Source organism: Mastigoproctus giganteus, chromosome 9 (assembly GCF_048544385.1).
Source record: "Mastigoproctus giganteus isolate SK-2022 chromosome 9, ASM4854438v1, whole genome shotgun sequence".
Lineage (NCBI taxonomy): Eukaryota > Metazoa > Arthropoda > Arachnida > Uropygi > Thelyphonidae > Mastigoproctus > Mastigoproctus giganteus.
The window spans coordinates 139,240,144-139,264,134 of record NC_143583.1 but is presented as its reverse complement, the minus strand read 5'-3'; the positions used below and the strand labels follow the sequence as shown (position 1 = coordinate 139,264,134).

Below are 23,991 nucleotides of genomic sequence, written 5' to 3'. Positions count from 1 at the left end.
ATATTATTCTAAGATTACTGCTACCCAGATGCAAGACCTTGCATTTTCCAGTGTTAAATCTCAGCTGCCATTTTTGAGCCTACACAAATAATTTATATAGACCTTGTTGAAGTAGCATAGCCTGATAATACAATTATCAGTCATCCTGATAATTGTATTATCAGGAATATTAAACTTTATATTCCTACATTAATATCATTGATAAACATCAGAAATAGCAAAGGACCAATCACCAAACATTGTGAGGTCCATTCAAAAACATTAGTCAACAGAGAGCAATTTCATACAACTGGCCATTTATTACAACTATCTTCTACCACTAAACCATTTCCTTGTCCATAATAGTAACTTTCCCTCAATGGACATTGTTCCAATTTATACAGTAACTATTTGTTTTTAAAAAACTTTACTGAAATTTAAGTAACTGATATAAGTTATTCTTACCATCTGGTTCCTAACTGACAACATCACAGTAGCTAATTAGATTAGTAAGATGCGGCTGTCCTTAACAAAGTCATGCTGCAATTCCCTAAAAATTTCATATCTGTCCAGATGATGCATATATTTCATCCTTAATTAAAAACTCCATAACTCCTTGAACCCCTTTAATTTTAAGGTTATCTGTCATAAGTAAGGTAAATACTGATGTTTTTATCACATGGCTATTTTAAAAATTCTGCAGTTTCTTGTGATTTGAAATATGGTTTGGCCCCAGATCTCAAATTTGTAAAACCCTTGAAAATTCAATAAAGAATAAAAAAAAACTGCATTCCCCCAATCCCCTCCTTGTTGAATTCCCTCTTATACATTTTATATTACTATTGTCCATTTTTGCTATTTTTTTACTGTCAATCTCTAACGGCCTCTAGCTTGCCACATTAAAAAATTTTTTCACCATATTTTTGATGTTTTGAAGACTTGAGAATGAAAATGACTTCAGTTTTTCCAAATATTCTGTTATTTGGGGAAAAAAAAAAAAAAACAGTTTTGTTAACCAATAAAAGTATAAATCAAAATTATCATATTCACCTTGTTCAGAATCCTTTTCTTGGGAGCGTTCATATAAGGCAAACTTGTGAGGATTGTCAGCCACTTTAAACTTTTTTAACAAGGCATTAATTACTTCCCTTGATGTATATTCACTAAAATAAAATAAATAATAACATAGCATATTATTACAACGTTTAGCTAGTGTCTCTTAACATTCATTTCATTTTAACAAGCAGTTCACCATTTTTTTTCTATGATAATAAGTCTTATATTTTACCTGGTTATATGCAAGGCCTTTACAGTATCTCGAGGAAGATAGAAAGATGTTAATGTCTTTCTGCAGTCATCTTCCTCCTTTAGGATATCATAAATAGAAGGCGGACGTGTTCCAGCAATCACATTAATTGGCCGGGATAAGTTCATGTGCACTCTGATGACACCATGAAATATTTTTCCATTCTGCTGCTATAAGAAATCAATAATATAAATACCAGCCAAATTAAAAATGTTAAGAAAAAATGCAAAACAAGATTACTTATATATGCAGAATAGAAAAAAAAAACAAACTTATAAGAAACATTACTGAATAATAACCATTAAATAATCATTTTTATTATTAAAAAAAGCAGAACTTAAAGCACAGTACAACATTATTTTAAAACTATTTCATACCACTAACAGTATATAAATCCATGTCATTTTTTATCTGAATGCCCAAGTTTGGGATTTGAATGAGTGACAATTCCAAAAGCTCCAGAGTTGCAGGAGCAAAACTGAAAAAGTAAAAATCAAAATACCTCATAAATAATTTTCTGCGTGAATGCTCTTGACACCCTAGACAAAAAATGCATGATGTTTTTATTAATAAATCAGCAAAGCTCCTCAGATGGAAGATCTAACGCACATTTCCCTCAATACATTTTGAGGGAATTTTATTGTTATTTTATTTATTTATTTATTTCGCATGATGTGATCAATACACGGAGGAACCAGTTTCTTCTTGCTTCCTTCGTGTATCATGGCCGGGATATCCAACCAACCGGTTGGTTCGGCACCATCGTGATATCCAGCCCGAGGCGGGAATCGAACCCGCGACCTTTGGGTTGCCAGGCAGGCACTTTACCTACCCGGCTAGCCCGGTCGGCATTGTTATTTATAAATATCTACAAGATACTGTATATACAATAATATATAACAATGAAAAGTGTTTTTTTTTTTAATAAGTACAGGTACTTGCTGATTGCAGTCCTCCCAGGTCAGTGTTTTGTTTATCCAAGATGGACATAGTCATTGTCAGTAAATTATTCGATAAACTGATGGGGAGGGGATTAAAAAATTTCAAATATCTTTACCATTTTTTTTTTTTTTTTTTTTTTTTTTTTGTTAGTTGTTGGTGCATCGGCTTCTGTGGCCATAATGCACATCCCAAAGCCCGAGGCAGGATTCGAACCCGCGACCTTTGGGTTGCCAGGTAGGTACTTGACCCACCCAGCTAGCCCGGTTGGCATTTTCTGTTATCTTATATTTTCTTTAAATAAAGTGCTGATTTTGACATACTGCAAAAATTATAAAAAATACATGTGGCATATGCAAATAATACTGTTTTCAGAATACAAATATAAAAATTAATATTAGAATATTAAAATAACTGGCGATGAATAATACATTATATACAGTATTATGTTATTTTTAAATTCAGAAGCACAATTATTTCAATAAATGTTTAAAATATAATCCAAACCATGTGGTAAACAATAGATTGCTTTGATTACTGTAATATTCAGCCATTTGTGTTTTTTTAATTTCAATTTCAGTTTTTAAAATATATTTGATCATAGCAGAGAATAAAAATATTAGTTAAGTGGTTCTGTTGCTAATAGATATTGTGAAATTTTTTGTATGCTGTACATCACTTTATTTTCAAAAAAAAAAAAACATGAAATAATATGAAATTTAAAACAAAAATGTAAGGAAACATTATGACACTGGAAGCGGCATTATATAATTAAAAATTGAAAATAGTGCTTTCTACATTACATATGAAATCTAATATACTTTTAGGATTTAATATAATTCTATGATTTATTATATCAAAAAATCTAAGCATAAAATTAAAATAAGTGTTTTGTTCAGTGTTGAGTCTGTAAGTATCTTTTAGTGTTGCGTGTGTAAGCAGGCAAATTCTTATATTGTTGTTGTTTGTTTGGTTGCTGCTGAACATGAAAATCACATTAAAATTTGTCTATTGGCTCTCGTTTTCGAATTACAGTTGGGATCTCATATTAGTGAGTTACTTTACATTATCAACTACGGCTCTCGGTAAAACACATGGCAACACTGCAGTTTCAGTACCACCATGCTCTTATCACGTGATCGGCAATTGTTGCCTCAAATGTGTCTTCAACTCTGTTGCAGTAATCTTCAAATATGGCTAGGTACTAGGTGATTTGTTTTCTGTTAAGGGTTGTTCTCTATGAGATTCCTACTTTTCGCACAGTATTTGTGTCATGTAAGATTAACATGCCCCATAATTGTGTGAATAGTCAGGACGACTTCTGTTATGTAAGTGGAGAAGTCACGTTAGCTTCAAAAAAGCATCCCTTAACTCAAGCCATAAAAAGGCCTACTTCTTGTACTTTGGGTGTAAAGTACAAGACTTAGTACAACCAGGTAGTAGACTTAGTACAACCAGGACAAGCACTGGCCTCCACACATAAGCTGAACAACCTGTTCATCAAAATTCAACAAGTGGGTGAATCGAAAGGAACATTTTATGCCTTTTTGCAGTGCTCATGATATGGAGGGAGCCAACCAATCACATCACAGACTGTTACCTCTGTATGGTGCCTCCCATTAGAAAAGGAATGACAATGAAGAAAAAGTGGACAGTGCCTACCCAAATATACCATCTGCAATTCATCCCATGCCTCAATAGTGAAGTACAGTGGTATCTCGGTATATGTCCTTAATCCATTCCAGATTCTTGGACTTATACCAAACAGGGCGTATACCAAACAAATTTTTCCCATAAGAAATAAAGGGAAAATGATTAATTCGTTCCCATGAAAAAAAATCTTATTGTTATTGGCATATTATACAATGTCCCTAATCTTTGTTTGGTAATCGATTTCACCCCCTTCGCAACGCTAGCAGATTTAATAACGTCTTTGTTTTTCACAATCGTAGATACCGTCGTTCTCGGCATACGGTATGCAGCAGCCAAGTCCCGGATATGCATGCCACCTTCATACTTATCAACAATCTCTTTTTTCACCTCCGTGGTGATCCTGCCCCATTTTCTTCGTTGCTTGGCTCTTCTCATTAACTTTCTTAGAACTTATGGTTAATGAATTTACAAAACATTTACGTGAAAAAACACAAAATCACGTGAAAATTCACAGAGAGCTAAAGCGCGGGCTGTTCACTGAATGGTAGAAACTGTCGTACTGACGCTCGTGGGCAGTCGTGGCAGAGATGCCAGATCTTACCCCCTCTCCAAAAACCGAATTCAGTCGAACGAGGACGTAAACGCGCACCGTGCGCGCATACGTCCTCGGTCGGTTTTATTCGGAAAGCCGAGTGAGGACGGGCGCGTGTACTTTGCTAGTGTCTGTCCTTGGTCGGCTTTTATTCGGTTTTTAGAGAGGGGGGTAAGGTCTGGCATCTCAGTCGTGGCTTTGTCTTGAGAGAGGTAAACAAGGGTAGCGCGCGGTGTTGTGACTCATTTTGAAGCATGCGAGTCGTATTCCAAACAAAGGTCGTATACCAAACAAAATTTTTCGCGTCCAAACAGGACGTATATCAAGTTGGACTTATTCCAAAGCGGACTTATACCGAGGTACCACTGTATTACTTATTTCTGAACTTCTGAACCAGCCGACCATTTTTCTGTACACTCCGATGAAGATATTGATGAACATCAACTTGATACACACGAAGAAGTACAGCAGTTCTCTATATCAAGGGATCCACAATTTTGTCCAAACTTTTATCCTTCTGAACCACATAAGATCACAGAAAGTGAGTTTAATGACCTCATCAGGGATCTCAAACTGCCAAAGAATAAAGCAGAGCTTTTGGCCTCGAGACTACAACAGTGGAATCTTCTAGATCATTCTGTGAAAGTGACAACATTTCATGCTCAAAGTAAAGACTATGATAAATTCTATCAAACAGAAGGTGAACTCACTGTATGTAAGGATTTTGATGGTCTGGCAGCAATGAATATGGAGTATTCCCAAAGAATGGTGACTATTTATAGACACTTCTAAGGTTAGCCTAAGGCTGTGTTATTACAATGAAAATATGCCGCCTTCAATACCTTTTGCGCATGCCCTCCAAAAATAAGAAACATACGCAAACATGGAGAACATCCTGTTAGGTGTACACTATCAGAAGTATGAGTGGCAGATATGTGATTTAAAGGTAATTGCATTTTATTAGGACTACAAAAGGGTTACACTAAGTAATGTTGCTTTCTCTGTGAGTGGGATAGTCGTGCAAAGGTCATGCACTATGAGAAGAGGAGTTGGCCTCAACTAAAATCATTAACACCTGAAATGAAGAACATATGTTTGAACCTCTGGTAGATCCAAATAAAGTTTTGCTTCCACCACTCCACATCAAACTGGGGCTCATGAAAAATTTCGTGAAGGCTTTGGAAGTGAACAGTCCTGCATCCACATAATGATACAAGTGAAAGGTGAAAAGGTCCCATGGTTTGATACTGGCATGTTCGTAGCTACATCTTAATGCCATATACACAATACTTGCAAGAGAAATTCCCAAGACTTAATACAGGAATACCTCACATAGTGCGGTCAATTCATGCCAAAAAAATACCTCGCTATGCGAAACCGCACTGATCGAGGTATTATTAGTATGTATTTTAATGTAATGCGTTCCGACAATTTGATTATATGGGTCGAGTTGCAAAAATATACAGGTGTTTGTTTACTATAAATTGATGCACACGAAGTTCTTGCAAAAAAAAAAGAAATTAAAATGATAAAAATGAAAAATACTTATAAGTACATACCAAAAGAATATAAGTGAAGTATGTACTGTATTTTTATTTTGAAAAATAACTGATCAGCTTGGTTTGCACAGTTCTTTTCTTCTTTTTATTTGCATACATCTCTTTATAACATCGAATGTCATTTTGCAACGCCTGCCTTACTTTCATACCTTGTTCAATGTTTGGATCTAGAAGAACTCTCGACGCCATTACATTTCTTCTTTCCACTCATATTTGCGTATAAAGATGTAACGTTTTTAAAAAATAATCTTTAATAAAAATACACAGCGAAAAATATTTGTACAGCTTACTCACAGTGAACGACCTCACCGCTCAGAATCTAGACTGTTTAATAATGTATGAATGCTAGCAGAGTCCGTATATAATGGGAGTTGCGACAACAGTCAACGTGGCCTTGAATCCATAATGCATTGGCCTACGTGCTGGCATTATAATACATACATACATATCAAATGTATTGGTGCATAATGCAGTTAATTTTTTTTCAATTTGTAAAACAAGGTATAGCGAAACCCGTGCTGTTCGAAACTGTGCTATGCAAAGTACTGTATTCCTGTACAGAGAATATTAAGGCAGGCATTTTCATTGGTCCACAAATAGGGCAACTTTCAAAGACAAACAGTACAAATGTGTCTTTAGTGATAGCGAGAAATCAGGACCGAGAGCCTCCTTTCAAAATGTTTCAACTGGTTTTCTAGGAAATGTTGGAGCCAGCAACAACTACAGGCAGCTTGTGGAAGATCTCATTACTTCTTACAAAAAACTGGGGTGAAACATGTCATTAAATATGAATTTCTTTCTGCCAAACTGTGGTGCTCTCAGCGACGAACATGGTAAGCATTTCCATCAAGACATCAAAGTGATGGAACAAAGATAAAAAAGCAAATGGAGTGCTGCCGTGTTAGCCGATTATTGTTGGATGGTGAAAAGGGATGCTCCTGAAGCTGAATATAAGCGAAAGGTGACAAGGTCCCGTATTTGATACTGGTATGGTTCATATTTATACAAGGTATTTTTTATTTATAAAAAAATACCTTGTATAAATACTTTCTATTTTTTGTCCCCCAACAGCACGGTCTGCTGGATATGAAGGGAGGAGGGGTTATGCTATTAGTTAAGAAACAAAGCTAAGGTAAAGAAAGCCCACACGAGAAGCATGCAAAAGTTCGATGAAATTTACAGGTAAAAGTACTTTGCTGTATCAGGGTATTTGTATTGTTGCTCGCTCAGTAAACAGATGGTGGGTGTTATCAGTCTGGAGTAGAAGTTGATTCCCACGGGAGCTTCAAACCCTCCCAAAGTGGAGGGGGGGGGTACCTGACCTCTTTTCTTTAGAATCACTAATTTAATAATGAATAGAGTCATATTGGAAGTTCTGGCATTGTAAAAAATGTTCATAACATAGTTTCGCTGGTAAACTTTTTTAAAGTTTGCCATGCTTCTCGTGCGGGGCTTCCTTTTTTACCTTTGCCTTTTTTTTCTTAATATACAATTTATCCACTAGTCCACCAGTGATTCTAAAGAAAAAAGGTCAAGTTACTCCTCCACTTCGGGAGGGTTTCAATCTCCAATGGGATTAAATTTCTACTCCTGACCGGTAACACCCACTGTATGTTTACTGAGTGAGCAACAATACAAATGCCGTTACGGCAAAGTACTTTTTACCGGTAAATTTCATTGAACTTTTGCATGCTTCTCGTGTGTGGGCTTTCTTTACCTTCGCCAGAAACACATATAATCCAAGGAAGTACAGTTAGTTAACATGGATGGACAGAGCAGTGTCGAGTCAGTTTGGTGTGACATAAGCACTGGGAAAGCAAAATTGAGAGTACGAGGGTGTTATAGGCCTAATGGCTCTGATGAGTTATAATGACTGGAATTTGTGGGTTGGACACTCACACACACTAGCAAAGCTTTTGTGGATTTATTGGATGATTGTTTTCTACAGGAGCATGTTTGGGAAGCAACTAGAGGAAGTAATATTCTTGATCTGATTATCAGTAGAGATTCTTCATGCATTAAGAATCTGCAGATAAAGAAACCTGTGCTGAAGTGGGATTTACTCAAAGAGGTAACTACAATTAGGGGTAAAGGGAAGGGTTTTTTTTTTTTAAGGGTGACTATGGCGGTCTGAGACAGTTTTTAAATTCTATACTGTGAGACCAACTGATGACGTTACAAACAGCAAATTCAAAATGTGAAGCATTCAAATAATTAATCTTGGAAGCTACTAGGCTTTCATACCAACTAAGAAATATTGTTCAAGGTTTAGGCCTAAATGGATGGCAGATTAACTAATGAGACATGTGACAGAGAAGAAAAATGCATGGGATACATATAAATTAACAGGTGATACAGAAGCCTAAGATAGATATAAGCTACTCTGTAACCAAGTCACAAAGGAGGTTAGGCAGGCAACAACAGATTACCAGAAATCTTTAGCAAAGGATGCAAAGAGTTCTTTTTGTATGCAAACACTAGAAGGAAGGCAATGAATCAGATTTGTCCACTTGATATCAATGGTTCAACTGTTGATGATCCTGATGAGGTAGCTAACAAACTAAATGAGTATTTTGCATCTACTTTCAGACAAGGAGTTATTCAGGGAGGGGAATGCCGGAGGTGTATTAAACTTTGGCAGTGAGCTAGATGGTTTTGTAATAACTGAGAGCAAAGTGGAGGGGAAATTGTTGAAGATAAACATAAGAAAGGCATCTGGGGTGGATGGGATCTATCCAGTTATATTAAAGGAGGCAGCAAAGGAAGTAAGCAAACCCTTAGTCATAATTATGAGATCTTCTTTGGACTCAGGGGAGGTACCCATGGACTGAAGATGTGACTCCAATTCACAAAGGAGGATCAAAAGGCAACACAAGTAATTACAGACCTGTTAGTTCAACTTCTGTTCCAGGGAAATTAATGGAGGCACTGGTTAAAGAAGCTGTTTGTTTGTTATTTGGTTTTTAGGAGCATTAGCAACTAAGGCCATATTGCTCCGGGACATGCGGTGGTCATTCCCTGACCTTTCCACATCCTCCGTATTTGGTGGTGACGGGCTTGAACCTCGGTCTAATCAAGAAGCATGTGCTACACACTGCTGCTCCTTCCCACCTGGCTAAGGAGGCGCCGGTTAAAGAAGCATTGCAGGATCATCTGGACAAGACTGGCTTCAGTTATAGCTCAGACACAGCATGAGTTTGTTAATGTAGGGTTACCATCTGTCCTCTTTTAACTGGATTTTTCCGGATTTTTTGTCTAAAATTTTTGTCCAGGTGGATTTTTATAAATTTGTCTAAATGTCCGGATTTTTATGTTATACGCCATTTTTTATGCAAGCTTGACGAAAACTACCGAGTTACGTTATACACAATCTTTTTCGGAATAGGAGACGATTCTTCAATTCGAATTTCTGTGTTGACAATTAGGCGGAAGACCCTGACGACACTCAGTTTAGTGCATTGAGATTGTTACCAATCCACGCCTGCTTCAGAATTTATGCACATAAATTTTATATAGTCTAGCAATACAATATTTTGGTTTAGAGAGTAGATAACACATGAAGATCAGATGGTGTGCTAGAAAAAGATATATAAATTACAGGAATTCCAGCATGTCAAATAAATATTGACAGTTAGAGGGACTTTTTTTTTCTAGAAATTGATTGCAGCATATGAAAAAATTTAAGCTGTGTGCACACCAAATTAATCGAAGGTTGCGTACTGTCCACTAAATTTGGTATACTTATCAATGATCCAATCAAGAGGCAGACACTAGTTTATTTAATACCAAAGTTTACCTTTTTTAAAATACTGTTTTTCACTTTAATTACAAAAATATTTATTATCCATCTTTATATCTATAGGTACTCTTCTGCAATTAGGGTAGTTTAGTTGTGAATGTAAAACATAACCTAACCTTAATAAAATTTATGCTTCACTACTTATAATAAAAAATATTTATTATTATTTCAATTATAAAAATTAATATTATGAAGACTATACTTCTTCTAAAATGCCTAAAAGGAAGTGCATGTTTACAGAAGAGATGAAAAACAAATTTCTATGTTTTGTATCTGGCCAAGAGGAATGGGAAGATGAATGTAAAGTTTGCAGAATGGGGACATATGTTTCAGTAGCCAATAAAGGGGTTGGTGATTTGAAGCATCACATTGAAACTGAGCACAAGAAAGCAGTTCAAGGTGAGGCCTCTTCGGGGAAGGTTACAGATTTTCTTGTCAAAGCTGTCGGTAAAATAGAATATGATCTGGCTGCTGCAGAGGGTACCTTTGCTTTTCACACTGTTAAACATCATAGTAGTTACAAATCAATGGATTGCACAACTGTCATGTTAAAAAATGTATTTTTTAATTCTGAGATAGCAAAAAGATTTTCCTGCGCTAGAACCAAGACAGAAGCCATTGTAAACTTTGTACTTGCAAATCATTCTCTTAATGTTACTGTAAAAACTTTAAAAGAAAATAAAATTGCATACTGTGGGGTCTCAACTGATGGAAGTAATCATGGTTCGGGAAAAATCTTCCCATTAATTATTCAGTAATTTGATGTAAATGAAAGAGGGTTACAAACAAAATTAATTGAATTACAGAAGATGCCTAACAAGACTGCAGATACTATTTCTACGTATGTTAAAGAAACTCTTGAAAAAAATGGCTTATGTGAAAAATGTATTGCATTCACTGGGGACAATTGCAATACAATGTTTGGAGGACTGAGACGAAATGAAGAAGGGAATAATGTCTTTGAAAAATTAAAGAAATTGTTGCATAACAAGACTTTGATTGGAGTGGGCTGCCCTGCACATATTTTGAACAATTGTCTTCAGAATGCCGCAGAACTTTGGGAAGTTGATGTAGAGAACATTGTTTTTAAAATTTACCAGTATTTTCATAATTATACAGTCAGGACTGAAAAGCTTAAGGAATACTGTGAGTTTGTTGAGATTGAATATAGATAGCTCCTTTCTCATAGCAAGACGAGATGGCTTTCATTATTTCCAAGCATCACAAGGCTCATAGATATGTTTCCAGCTTTACAGGCTTATTTTCTGTCCCAGGAAAAACCTCCCATTGTGATTAAAAGGTTCTTTGAAAATGGATTTAGTGAAATTCATCTTTGGTTCATGCAATCACTTATGAGTGTATTCCATACACACATACAACGAATTGAAAGGGAAAGTAACTCAGCTGCAGACGTGCTAGATGTCTTAGTCTCAGTGAAAGAAATTATTTCAAAACGGATGGATCACAACTTCATGCCATTAAGCGTAAAGGAAATGCTATACAAAAAACATGATGAAGGACTTGTACTTGAATGTGAAAAATTTTCTAGTGATACAAAAAATCTGTATAGAAATTGCATGGAATATTTAGATAAGTGGCTTCACCATATGGAATCCATTTCCTGTTTTATGTGGATGAAATGGATGCAGTACCAAGCTGGAACGATGCAGAATGTTCTATTTCCTACTTGATTGACAAAGGGGTAACAACTGATGATGTTAAGTGTTTTGACCAATTTAACAATTTGAAGAAATTTTTTAAGGGTCAAATGAATGATAAAGACTTTAAAAACATGCTTATACATGAAAAGTGGGCCAAATATTTTAGTAATTCAAAAAATATTGAATTCCATTCAGAATTGTTGAAAATTGCCCAGTTTTTCTTTGCAAATCCTCCTCACAATGCAAATGTAGAGAGAGTATTCGCTCTAATGCAAAGTCAGTGGATGAAAGAAAGGAATAGGTTAAATGTCAATTCTGTAAAAGGTATTTTGTTTTTGCAGTACAATTTCAAACATATGCCATGTGTTGATTTTTACACATATTTGAGAGGCAATCCAGAGCTATTGAAAGAAATAATTTCTCAAGACAAATATGAATGTACTAATCCTAAACATCAGTAAATGTGGTTTACATTGTCTTTATTTTATTATTTGCATAATATATTTGTCCTCTTTTCTGTCCTCTTTTTTTAATCCAAGATGAACTTTTTGTCCTCTTTTATTCGCCCCAAAACATGTAAATGTCCTCTTTTTATGAGTGCAGAAGATGGTAACCCTAGTTAATGGGAAGTCTTGTCTGACTAATTTGATTTGATACCATGATGTGGTCATAAAAGAACTGGATGAAAAGAATAATTTTGATATATATTTGGATCTTAGAAAGGCTTTTAATACTGTTGCATAAATTGAAGCAGTGTGGCATTGGAGGCAAATTGTTGCTATGGATAAAGGGATGGTTGAGTAGTAGAAGACAGAGAGTGGTAATTAATGGACACTGCTCTACATGGACTAATGTTATTAGTGGAGTCCCCAAGGGTTCAATGTTGGGCCCATTGTTGTTTTCTGTATTTATTAATGATACTGATGATAGTATATCAGGCTTAACGTCCAAATTTGCAGATGATACGAAGGTCGGCAGAGTTGTTAATGACACTAATGACAGTACGTTGCTGCAACAGGATCTAGAAAAGTTGAGCAGGTGGGCTGAGAGGTGGCAACTGAAGTTTAACATTGACAAATCTTAAGTACTACATATGAGAAGCAGTAACCCCAGAGTAACATATCAACTGTGTGGTACTACACTGACAGTGGAAGAGAGTGAAAAGGACCTTGGGGTAATTGTGAAGGCAGATATGAAGTTTTCTGAGCAGTGCAGATGGTCTGCAAGAGTAGCTCATGGTGTCTTGTTTAATGATATACAGGAATGTTTCTAGCAGGGATAAGGAGGTGATTATCCTCTTGTATAAGGCAATGGTCAGGCCACACATTGAGTACTGTATACAGGTCAGTAGCCCTCATTTTAAGAAAGATGTAGAGCTGCCGGAATGAGTATAGACAAGGGTGACAAGATTAGTGAATGGAATAATGGTTTCTCTCACGAAGAAAGGCTTAAGTTTTGCATATTACAGTGTCTGAAGACTAGGCACCTATGAGGTGATCTAATTGAGGTGTATAAGGTCTTGAATGGTTTGAGCATGCTCAATGCTGATGGGATTCTTTCTCTTGCTCAAAATAATCACCTGAGAGGGCATAAATTCAAATTGAGGAAAGACGGTTATAGGACAGATGTGTGGAAGTTTGCCTTTAGTCAGTGGGTGGTTGATTGCTTAACAAACTTCCATCTGCCCTTTAGCAGTTGATAGCTTAAATAGATTCAAGGCAGATCTAAACAAACATTCAGAGTAAGTGGATGGGTGAAATGAGGTTTTTTTTTTTTGGCTGATGCTGTGTAAGCTTGCTTTCTTGCATCATAATATTTGATGATGGGTATCAGTCAGATACGTGAAATGTTACCTAAACTACTATATTATCTAAATTTATCTAAACTACTATATGTTAATTTATAGTAGTTTAGGTAAATAGCATAATAAGCTATATTATTAATTTTCTGTGCTGTAAGAGTGGTATTAAATATAATTATAATCTTAATGGAAAACAACCAAATAACGTTCTTCCATAACTATATTAGAGTAGTAATGCATATAATTCCAACAACAAATACAAAATTACCAAGTAACACATTAGCATTAGGAAAGGTACATGATGCAAGAAAGCAAGCTTATATAGCATCAGCCAAAAAAAAAAAAAAAAAACTCCTTATATCACTCATCCACTCACTCCAAATGTTTGTCAAGTCTGCCTTGAATCTATTTAAGCTATAAACCTCTACAATGACAGATGGAAACGTTTGTTCTACCAAATAAACCACCTGCTGGATAAAGGCAAACTTCCACACATCTATCCTACAACTGTCTTTCCTCAATTTGAATTTATGTCCTCTCAGGTGATTATTCTGAGCAAGAGGAAGAATCTCATCCGCATTGAGCATGCTCAAATCATTCAAGGCTTTCTACACCTCAATCAGATCACCTCGCAGGTGCCTAGCCTCCAGACACTACGATTTACAAAATATAAGCCTTTCTTCGTAAGAGCAACCCTTTATTCCATTCACTAATCTTGTTGCCCTTCTCTGTACTCATTCCAACAGCTCTACATCCTTCTTAAAATGAGGGATCCAGATCTGTATACAGTACTCAAGGTATGGCCCGACCATTGCCTTATACAAGGGGATAATCGCCTCCTTATCCCTGCTAGAAAAATTCCTGTATATCACTGACCAGACACCATGAGCTAATCTTGCAGATAGTCTGCACTGCTCAGAAAACTTCATATCTGCCTGCACAATTACCCCCAGATCTTTTTCATTCTCTAGCACTGTCAGTGTGATACCACAGAGTTGATACGTTACACTGGGATTACTGCTTCCCATATGTAGTACTTTACATTTGTTAATGTTAAATGTCATTTTCCACCTCTCAGCCCATCTGCTCAACTTTTCTAGATCCTGTTGCAGCAGCAACATACTGTCATTAGTGTCATTAACAACCCTGCGAACCTTCATATCGTTTGCAAACATTAAGGCCGATATACCATCATCAATATCATTTTTAAATACAGAAAATAACAACGGACCCAACACTGAACCCTGAGGGACTCCATTAATAACATTAGTCCACGAAGAGCTCTGTCCATTGATTACCACTCTCTGCCTTCTCCCACTCAACCATCCCTTTATCCATAGCAGCAATTTGCCTCCAATGCCACACTGCTCCAATTTGCACAGCAGTCTTCCATGTGCAACAGTATAAAAGGCTTTTCTAAGATCTAAATATATGATATCAAAGTTATTCTTTGCATCCAGTTCCTTTGTGACTACATCATAGTATCCAATCAAATTAGTCAGACAAGACTTCCCCTTAACAAACCCAGGCTGTGTCCGAACTATAACTGAAATCTTGTCTAGATGATCCTGCAACGATTCTTTAACCAATGCCTCCATTAATTTCCCTAGAACAGAAGTTAAACTAACACATCTGTAATTATTCTTGTCTCCTTTTGATCCTCCTCCTTTGTGGATTGGGGTCACATTTGCACATCTCCAGTACATGGGAACCTCCCCTGAAAAGGTACCGATGGTCCAGGGGAGCTCTCATAATTATGGCTAAGGGTTTGCTTACTTCCTTTCTGCCTCCTTTAATATAACTGGATTGATTCCATCCACCCCAGGTGCCTTCCTTGTGTTTATTTTCAACAATTTCTCCTCCACTTTACTCTCAGTTATTACAAGATTATCTAGATTACTGCCAGAGTTGAATACACCTCTGCCATTCCCCTCGCTGAATAACTCCTCATGTGTGAATGTCGATGCAAAATATTCATTTAGTTTGTTAGCTGCATGAGCAGGATCATCAACAGTTGAACCATCGATATCAAGTGGACCAATCTGCTTCATCCTCTTCCTTCTAGGGTTTACATAAGTAAAGAACTCTTTGCTTTTTTTTTTTTTTTGCATCCTTTGCCAAAGATTTCTCATAATCTGCCTTCGCCTGCCTAACCTCCTTTGTAACTTGGTTACAGACCAGCTTATATATATCATAGGCTTCTGTGTCACATGTTACTTTATATGTATCCCATGCATTTTTCTTCTCTGTCACATGTCGAATTAGTTCTTCTGACATCTATTTAGGCCTAAATCTTGAACAATATTTCTTTGTTGATATGAAAAGCCTAGGAACTTCCAAGATTAATTCTTTGAATGCTTCCCATTTTGAATTTGCTGTTGGTAACATCATCAGTTGGTTCCACCATATAGAATTTAAATACTGTCTCAGACCACGGCAGTCACCTTTACGAAAGCAAAAACCCTTCCCTTTACCCTTGATGGTAGTTACCTCTTCGAGTAAATCCCACTTCAGCACACTGTGATCACTGCCACCTAGCGGTTCCTTTATCTGAAGATTCTTGATGCATGAAGAATCACTTCTGATAATCAGATCAAGAATATTACTCCCTGTAGTTGCCTCCTGAACATGCTGCTGTAGAAAACAATCATCCAATAAATCCACAAAAGCCTTGCTAGTGTGTGTGACCAACCCACAAATTCCAGTCAATATCCAGGAAATTACAATCACCCATTATAAGACACTAATTTACTGGCTCACTCTATTTCTCTGCACAATTGCTCATTATACTCATCAGATTCATTAGGCCTATAACACACACACCTACCATCATTTTTCCTTTCACAGTGCTTATAAACAGACTCAACAATGCATTGTCCACCCACATCAATTGGATGCACTTAGATTCCTTAGATTTTATGTGTTTCTTTTTTAACTAACAGCATAACCTCGTCTCCCTTCCTGTCCTGTCTATCCTTTCTGTACACATTGTATTCCCCAAATTCCAGTTCTGCACTGCTTATGTCTGTGTGACACCATGTCTCTGATATCCCAACAATATCTGCCTATGTTCCACTATGACTCCCAGCAGTCTTGGAAATTCCCATTGCCTTGCTTTCCAGGTTGCTGCTCAATTGCATTTCAATAGAAGTAGTGCAAGAATCACTTTTACCTCTGCCACCGGCTACTGTTAATCTATTAGTCCATGTATCCCCCCCAAGCTAGCAGTTTTCCGACCCACCTAACTCTGTCTCGATAGCAACAGCAAATATTCTTGCACCCTTTCTATTTAAGTATATCCCATCCCTGTAGGAGCAGTCTCTCCTGTTAACAAGCACAGACCAGGCTAAGAAAAATTCTACCCCTTCAGCCTTGCACAATCTCTCCAGGGCAGAATTGATTGACAAAGCTCTCATCATATACTCCCTCCTATTGTGTCTGGCAGAATTGCAGACACTTTCAAATTCAACCCTAATTTATGGCTTTTTTTGAGCACTGTCTTGTACTTGTTTAGTAATTCTGCCAGTCTCCTACTCTTAATATCATTAGTGCAACAATGATACGTGTAAACAATATCACCCTTTGTGCCCTTAAAGGATGATATCTGCCCTATGTCATCAATCTTTGCCCCTGGCAGACATACCCTGGTCCTGTTCCATCTATCCTTTTTGCACAATATGTTTCCTGTTTCCCTGACAATAGGGTCACCGACAACAACTAGTTCCTTTGGGACCAGCGCATTCTGCCTTGGGGGTTACTGCTGTGTTGCTTGATGTTCAAGTGCAAGCTCTGACATTGATGTGGGCAGCTGAGAGCTTGATGGGCCCTCAATTTAAATCCTTCGAGGGCATCTACCCTGTCCTTCAAGCTCTCATATAAGCCCACAACAATGCCGAGTTTGTGCCTGATTTCCTCGCACTGCTTACATTGCGCACACACAAAGACATTCCACTTGGCAATATCATGTCCCATTCCTGATTGCTCCACAAACATCAATCAAGCAGTGCATTTCAATAGACTGTGATTCAGAGGACAACCATCCTCCTCTCAGTTCTCCCCTGAGGCACACTTCCACTAGTTTGAGCTTTTTGCTTTGCTGCTCTGGTCTGAGTTATGATTTCTATTCAAGTTCAATGAAATACAAAATGACATCCTTAACCTATATCCTAATGCAGTTATTACACTATATATATATATATTTCGGTATTGAATATTATCTCTGAGTTACATTATATGACTTTCTTATCCCATGTCAACTGATGTATTAATTTATGATGTTACATTTGTAATAACTAGGTCGCTATATTTATTTAGTTAAAAAAATACAGTTCAATTGACAATGAAATTTAATAAGATTAATAAATTTTACTGATTAATTGATACTATTATACTCACTATCTAGTTTTCCGTTAAATCTTACGCTAGCACAAGTATTGTATAACAATGGCGGCAAGTTACAAACAGTTAATCTGTAAATAATCTACGGATTATTTACTCTCCAAATTGTGCTATCTAAATTCAAAATGAACCATGGAGCTTGACTAGGTCTATAAGCTACTTATAGAAAATAATTTAATCTAACAATTAAGTCAATAAAGTAGCTAAGTATAATTAAAAACCTTTCGTTTGCGGGAGCTGCAAAGCTTGTCCACACCTGGATTTGATACGCTTACCGATACTAAGTAATAACCTACAAAATCTCTATCTAAATTCAATTTTGGCAAATTCAATTACCAAAATAAGTATTATTATTTTCTAAGTTGTAGGCTTCAGTGAGGCCCATCCAATTATGAATGAAGCAGTTTACTCTAAGCATACTGGAATTAATTCTATGTTATTGGTATATAGAATAAGCTTTCTTTTGCTTCAAATGCATCTGAAAGATTGCAAGTAGTGCTCTAATAAACGTTAAACTGTTTCAAGAGTATGTCAGATCTACATTTTTTATGTGGGTTTGGAGAGTATATAAACTGTTGAGACAAAACATTATGACCATCGGTCTCCATGGTCCATCCCACAGCACCTAGGAGTGATGCCACAGACCAGTGTAGCATATATAGTGTCAGTACGAAGCCCATACAATAGGGAAAGGGAAGGACCTGATGGAATTTGAATGGAGAATGATCTGCAGCACTAGGAAGGTGGAGCCAGCATCTTGGGAACCACAAGCATTGTCAACTGTTTGAGGGCCACCGTAGTGAAGGTGTGGTGGGAATGGTCCAAAGAGGGACACATAACCACGAACATGCCAGAACAGGGAAATCACAATTGATAGACATTTCACCTCAACTGAATCACCTGGTTTGATGAATCGAGGTTCCTACCCCATTATTTCAACTGACGAGTGTATATTTTACAGCAAGCAGGTGAAGAGCTGCAACCAGACTGCAAGGTTGAACAAAAACAGGCTGCCAGTGGTGGTGATGATACCATAACTTGGAGGATGTTTTCACAAACATCACTGACCCCTCCCATTTCACAGGCGTCATCCCCACCGAACACATCCTAAGCATTGTTTATGACCACATTTTATTGTATACCGTGACCAAATATCCAGATAGTGCTGGCCCTTTCCCAAGACATGTAACAAAGTTTGCAATGCGCAAAAATGGTTCAAGGATCATGTTGAAGCATTTTGGGTGCTCACCCGGCCACCAAATTCCCTTGTTTTTGGACCACATTTTCCTGTATACCATGATGTATATGATGTGAGCCTTGTTGATCAATTCGGCCCTGGAAAGATTGAGAAAGGCTCAAGGGTAAAAATTTTTCAGCCTAGTCTGTACTTGTTAACAGGAGAGACTGCTTCTACAGGGATGGGATACACTTAAATAGAAAGGATGCAAGAATATTTGCTGATGCTATTGAGGCAGTGTTAGGTGGGTCGGAAAACTGCTAGCTTTGGGGGGGGGATACAAGGACTAATAGATTAACAGTAGCCACTGGCAGAAGTAAAAGTGATTCTTGAACTGCTTTTATTGGAATGAGCAGCAGCCTGGAAAACAAGATGCAGGATGTTTCAGAGATTGCTGGGAGTCATTGCAGTACAAGTAAACACATGGGTTGTGTTAGGGTAGCTAAGAATAGGAACAGGTGCATGTATACTTGCGTGCACACCAATGCAAGGAGTTTGGAAAATAAATTTGATGAATTTGAGATACTGCTCAAAACATCAAAGGCAGATATTGTTGGGATATCAGAGACGTTGTGTCACACGGATATAAGGAATGCAGAACTGGAATTTGGGGAGTACAATGTGTACAGAAAGGATAGACAGGATAGGAAGGGAGGAGTGGTTATGCTATTAGTTAAGAAACACATAAAATCAAAGGAAGTGAAGCCAGTCGACATCGATGGACAGTGCAGTGTCGAGTCAGTTTGGTGTGACATAAGCATTGGGAGATCAAAATTGAAAGTAGCAGTGTGCTATAGGCCTAATGACTCTGATGCGTATAGGGACTGTGAAGAAACTGTACAGGGAAATAGAGTGAGCCAGTAAATCAGACAGTCTTATAATGGGGGATTTTAATTTCCCAGATATTGACTGGAATTTGTGGGTTGGTCACTCACACACTAGCAAGGCTTTTGTGGATTTATTGGATGATTGTTTTCTAGATCAGCATGTTCGGGAGGCAACTAGAGGGAGTAATACTCTTGATCTGATTATCAGTAGTGATTCTTCATGCATTAAGAATCTGCAGATAAAGGTACCACTAGGTGGCAGTGATCACAGTGTGCTGAAGTGGGATATACTCAAAGAGGTAACTACCATCGGGAGTAAAGTGAAGGGTTTTTGCTTTCGTAAAGGTGACTACGATGGTCTGAGACAGTATTTAAATTCTATACAGTGGGACCAACTGATGATGTTACCAACAGAAAATTCAAAATGGGAAGCATTCAGAGAACTTATCTTGGAAACTACTAGGCTTTACATACTAACTAAGAAATACTGTTCAAGGTTTAGGTCTAAATGGATGTTAGATGAACTAATGAGACATATGGCAGAGAAGAAAAATGCATGGGATACATACAAATTAACATGTGACACAGAAGCCTATGATAGATATAAGCTGATCTGTATCCAAGTTACAAAGCAGGTTAGGCAGGTGATGGCAGATTATGAGAAATCTTTGGCAAAGGATGCAAAGAAAAACAGCAAAGAGTTCTTTACTTATGTAAACTCTAGAAGGAAGGGGATGAATCAGATTGGTCCACTTGATATCGATGGTTCAACTGTTGATGATCCTGCTCAGGTAGCTAACAAACTAAATGAATATTTTGCATTGACATTCACACACGAGGAGTTATTCAGTGAGGGGAATGCCAGAGGTGTATACAACTCTGGCAGTAAGCTAGATAATCTTGTAATAACTGAGAGTAAAGTGGAGGAGAAATTCTTGATGATAAAAAACAAGAAAGGCACCTGGGGTGGGTGGGATCTATCCAGTTATATTAAAGGAGGCAGCAAAGGAAGTAAGCAAACCCTTAGTCATAATTATGAGAGCTTCCTTGGACTCAGGGGAGGTACCCATAGATTGAAGATGTGCAGATGTGACCCCAATTCACAAAGGAGGATCAAAGGCTGACACAAGTAATTATAGACCTGTGAGTTTAACTTCTGTTCCAGGAAAATTAATGGAGGCACTGATTAAAGAAGCACTGCAGGATCATCTAGAGAAGAGGTCAGTTATAGCTCGGACACAGCATGTTTTGTTAAGGGAAAGTCTTGCATGACCAATTTGATTGCATACTATGATGCATTCACAAAAGAACTGGATGCAGGGAATAACTTTGATATTATATATTTGGATCTTAGAAAGGCTTTCGATACTGTTGCACATGGAAGACTGCTGCACAAATTGGAGAAGTGTGGCATTGGAGGCAAATTGCTGCTATGGATAAAGGGATGGTTGAGGTGGGAGAAGACAGAGAGTAGTAATCAATGGACACTGCTCATTGTGGACTAATGTTATTAGTGGAGTCCTTCAGGGTTCAGTGTTGGGTCTATTATTGTTTTCTGTATTTATAAATGATATTGATGATGGTATATCAAGCTTAATGTCCAAGTTTGCAGACGATACAAAGGTTGGCAGGGTTGTTAAGGACACTACTGACGCTATGCTGCTGCAACCGGATCTGGAAAGGTTGAGCAGATGGGCTGAGAGGTGGCAAATGAAGTTTAACATTGACATTGGGGTAATTGTGCAGGCAGATATGAAGTTCTCTGAGCAATGCAGACAGGCTGCAAGAGTAGCTCATAGTGTTTTGTCAATGATATACAGGAATTTTTCTAGCAGGGATAAGGAGGTGATTATTCCCTTGTATAAGGCAATGGTCAGGCCACACCTTGAGTACTGTATACAGGTCTGGAGGCCTCAATTCAAGAAGGATGTAGAGCTGCTGGAACGAGTACAGAGAAGGCAACAAGATTAGTTAATGGAACAAAGGGTTGCTCTTACAAAGAAAGGCTTAAGTTTTGGAAATTACACTGTCTGGAGACTAGGCACTGGCGAGGTGTTCTGATAGAGGTGTATAACGGCTTGAATGGTTTGAGCATGCTCAATGCCAATGTGATTCTTTCTTTTGCTCAGAATAATCACCTGAGAGGGCATAAAGTCAAATTGAGGAAAGACAGATGTAGGATAGATGTGCAGAAATTTGCCTTTAGCCAGCGGGTAGTTGGTTGGTGGAACAGACTTCCATCCCTTGTTGTGGAAGTTGATAGCCTAAATAAATTTAAGGCTCAGCTGGACAGGTATTTTGAACAAACGGAGGGGTGAAATGGGAGTGGTTTTTTTTTTTTTTTTTTTTTTTTCTGCTGATGCTGCATAAGCTTGCTTTCTTGCATCATATGCCTCTACTAATGCTAATGACCAAATATCAAGATAGCACTTGACCCTTTCACAGGAGAGCACTCCATGTCAAAAGGCTTGCAATGTGCAGAAATGGTTCAAGGATCATGTCCAAGCATTTTGAGTGCTCCCCTGGCCACCAAATTCCCTTGACATCAATCATACTGAACATTTGTTTGATATGATGGAACATAGCTTTTACCAATCCATGCAGATATATGCTTCGTTGCTGAAATCTGCGACATTGTTCTGTCCAGCTGGTCCTGGATGCCTGAGAACACACATGTGATCTCGTAGAATTGATGCCACACCAGTGCAATCATAGTGAAAGGCAGCCCTACATACTATTAGTTAGGTGATCATACATAATGTTTTGGCTCATGAATGTATGTGGATCTAAGTTCTCAAGGCCACAGTGGAGGAGAAAATCATACCTATTGACCTAAGTTCTCTGATTTTGGCTTACAAAAGCAAAAATTAAAGAATATCCATGGAATTTAGATAAAGAATTTGATAAAAAATAATAATAAAACTGCATCAAAAAAGTAACAATGGGCTTCATTTACAAATTTTAAAAAATTCTGATTTGATTTTTAAACATAATTTTACTCTAATGTTCAGCAGTAAAGTCAAAATAAGAACACATTACATTCTGTCCCCGATATACGTAAGAGATACGTTCCAGGACTTCTTATGTAAGTCAATTTTTTTGTAACTCGGGAATGACTAATAAAATATTGCTAGTATATCCCTGATATGTCAAAATTACAAAAAACACATAATATCCTCAGAAGAATGAAGAAAAATAGTTATATACTATAAATAAATTTACAACTGGGTGGGTGATGTTCATGGTGTTTTTTAGTGCTTGAAGTGCACTTAAAGAATCTGAGAAAATGATGCTGTTTTTAATACAGCATCATTTTCTCACCAAGTACCTCAGTGTACTTCAGTGCCACATGAATTGTTATTAGTTTGGCAGAGAATATACTGAACTCACATGACAATTTATAGGCTAATGTGATGTTTGGAAAAACTGCGGCGATTCGAATGAGGGTATGGTTTTTTGCTCGATCAGTATGTATTACAACTGAAGTTGGCTGGTCCACTACTGCATGGTATAGTTTCAAGAAATTTTCTCTATGTAATGTCAATTTATTCCATTTGCGAAGGTATAAATCGCATAAAGGTGGAGTGCTCCAAGGAGCAAGGGGGAATGAAAAGGTATGTGCGACATTGTCTAAGGTTAGATTGAGTTCTTCTAAAAGGTGTTTTATTTGCATACCCAAAGAACAGTTAGCAGCAGGGCAGTTTTGGTATAATCTGCTGTGCTGGGATGCAAAAAGTACTGGCCAGTTTGGGTGTTCTGGCATATATCTAATTTTATATGCATAGTGTAGTATAAGTTGGTGTCTTCTGATTGAGAAAGGTAGTTCATGCACTTCGGCATATAAACTATGTATTGGAGATGTGCAATATGCTCCTAGGGCCATGCGTATTGCACTATGGTGGATAGCATCAAGCCTGCGAAGGACTAGGTCTTGCTGGGCTATACACTGGTGCTCCGTAGTCGAGCTTTGATCTTATTAAGGCTCTATATATTCATAACAAGGTAAGGCAATCGGTTCCCCACTTAGTTGCTGAGAGAACCCAGATGATATTTAGCTTTTGCTGACAGGATGTTCTTAGTTTTTTAATATGCTCTAAAAATATAAGTTTATTATCTAATGTGATTCCTAAGAATCATATGGTGGGGTAAACTGCTATTGGTTGACCATTTAGTTGTAGTTCCGGATGTGGGTGGAGTTTACGTTGGTGGAAAAAATGGATGCACAACATTTTTTGGGGGT

At 37.4% G+C, this 23,991-nt stretch overlaps 1 protein-coding gene across 1 annotated transcript in view; it reads right to left on the bottom strand.

The window, feature by feature from the left end:
• LOC150080769 (ras association domain-containing protein 1-like) overlaps positions 1 to 23,991 on the bottom strand; it is a 298,031-nt gene that overhangs the window by 47,672 nt on the left and 226,368 nt on the right. Inside the window, exons 7-8 of the mRNA XM_090380815.1 lie at positions 1,268 to 1,455; positions 1,030 to 1,142 (exon numbers count right to left, since the gene is read on the bottom strand). Coding sequence (XP_090236941.1) covers positions 1,030 to 1,142; positions 1,268 to 1,455 — 301 coding nt within the window. The remainder of the gene's footprint in view (positions 1 to 1,029; positions 1,143 to 1,267; positions 1,456 to 23,991) is intronic.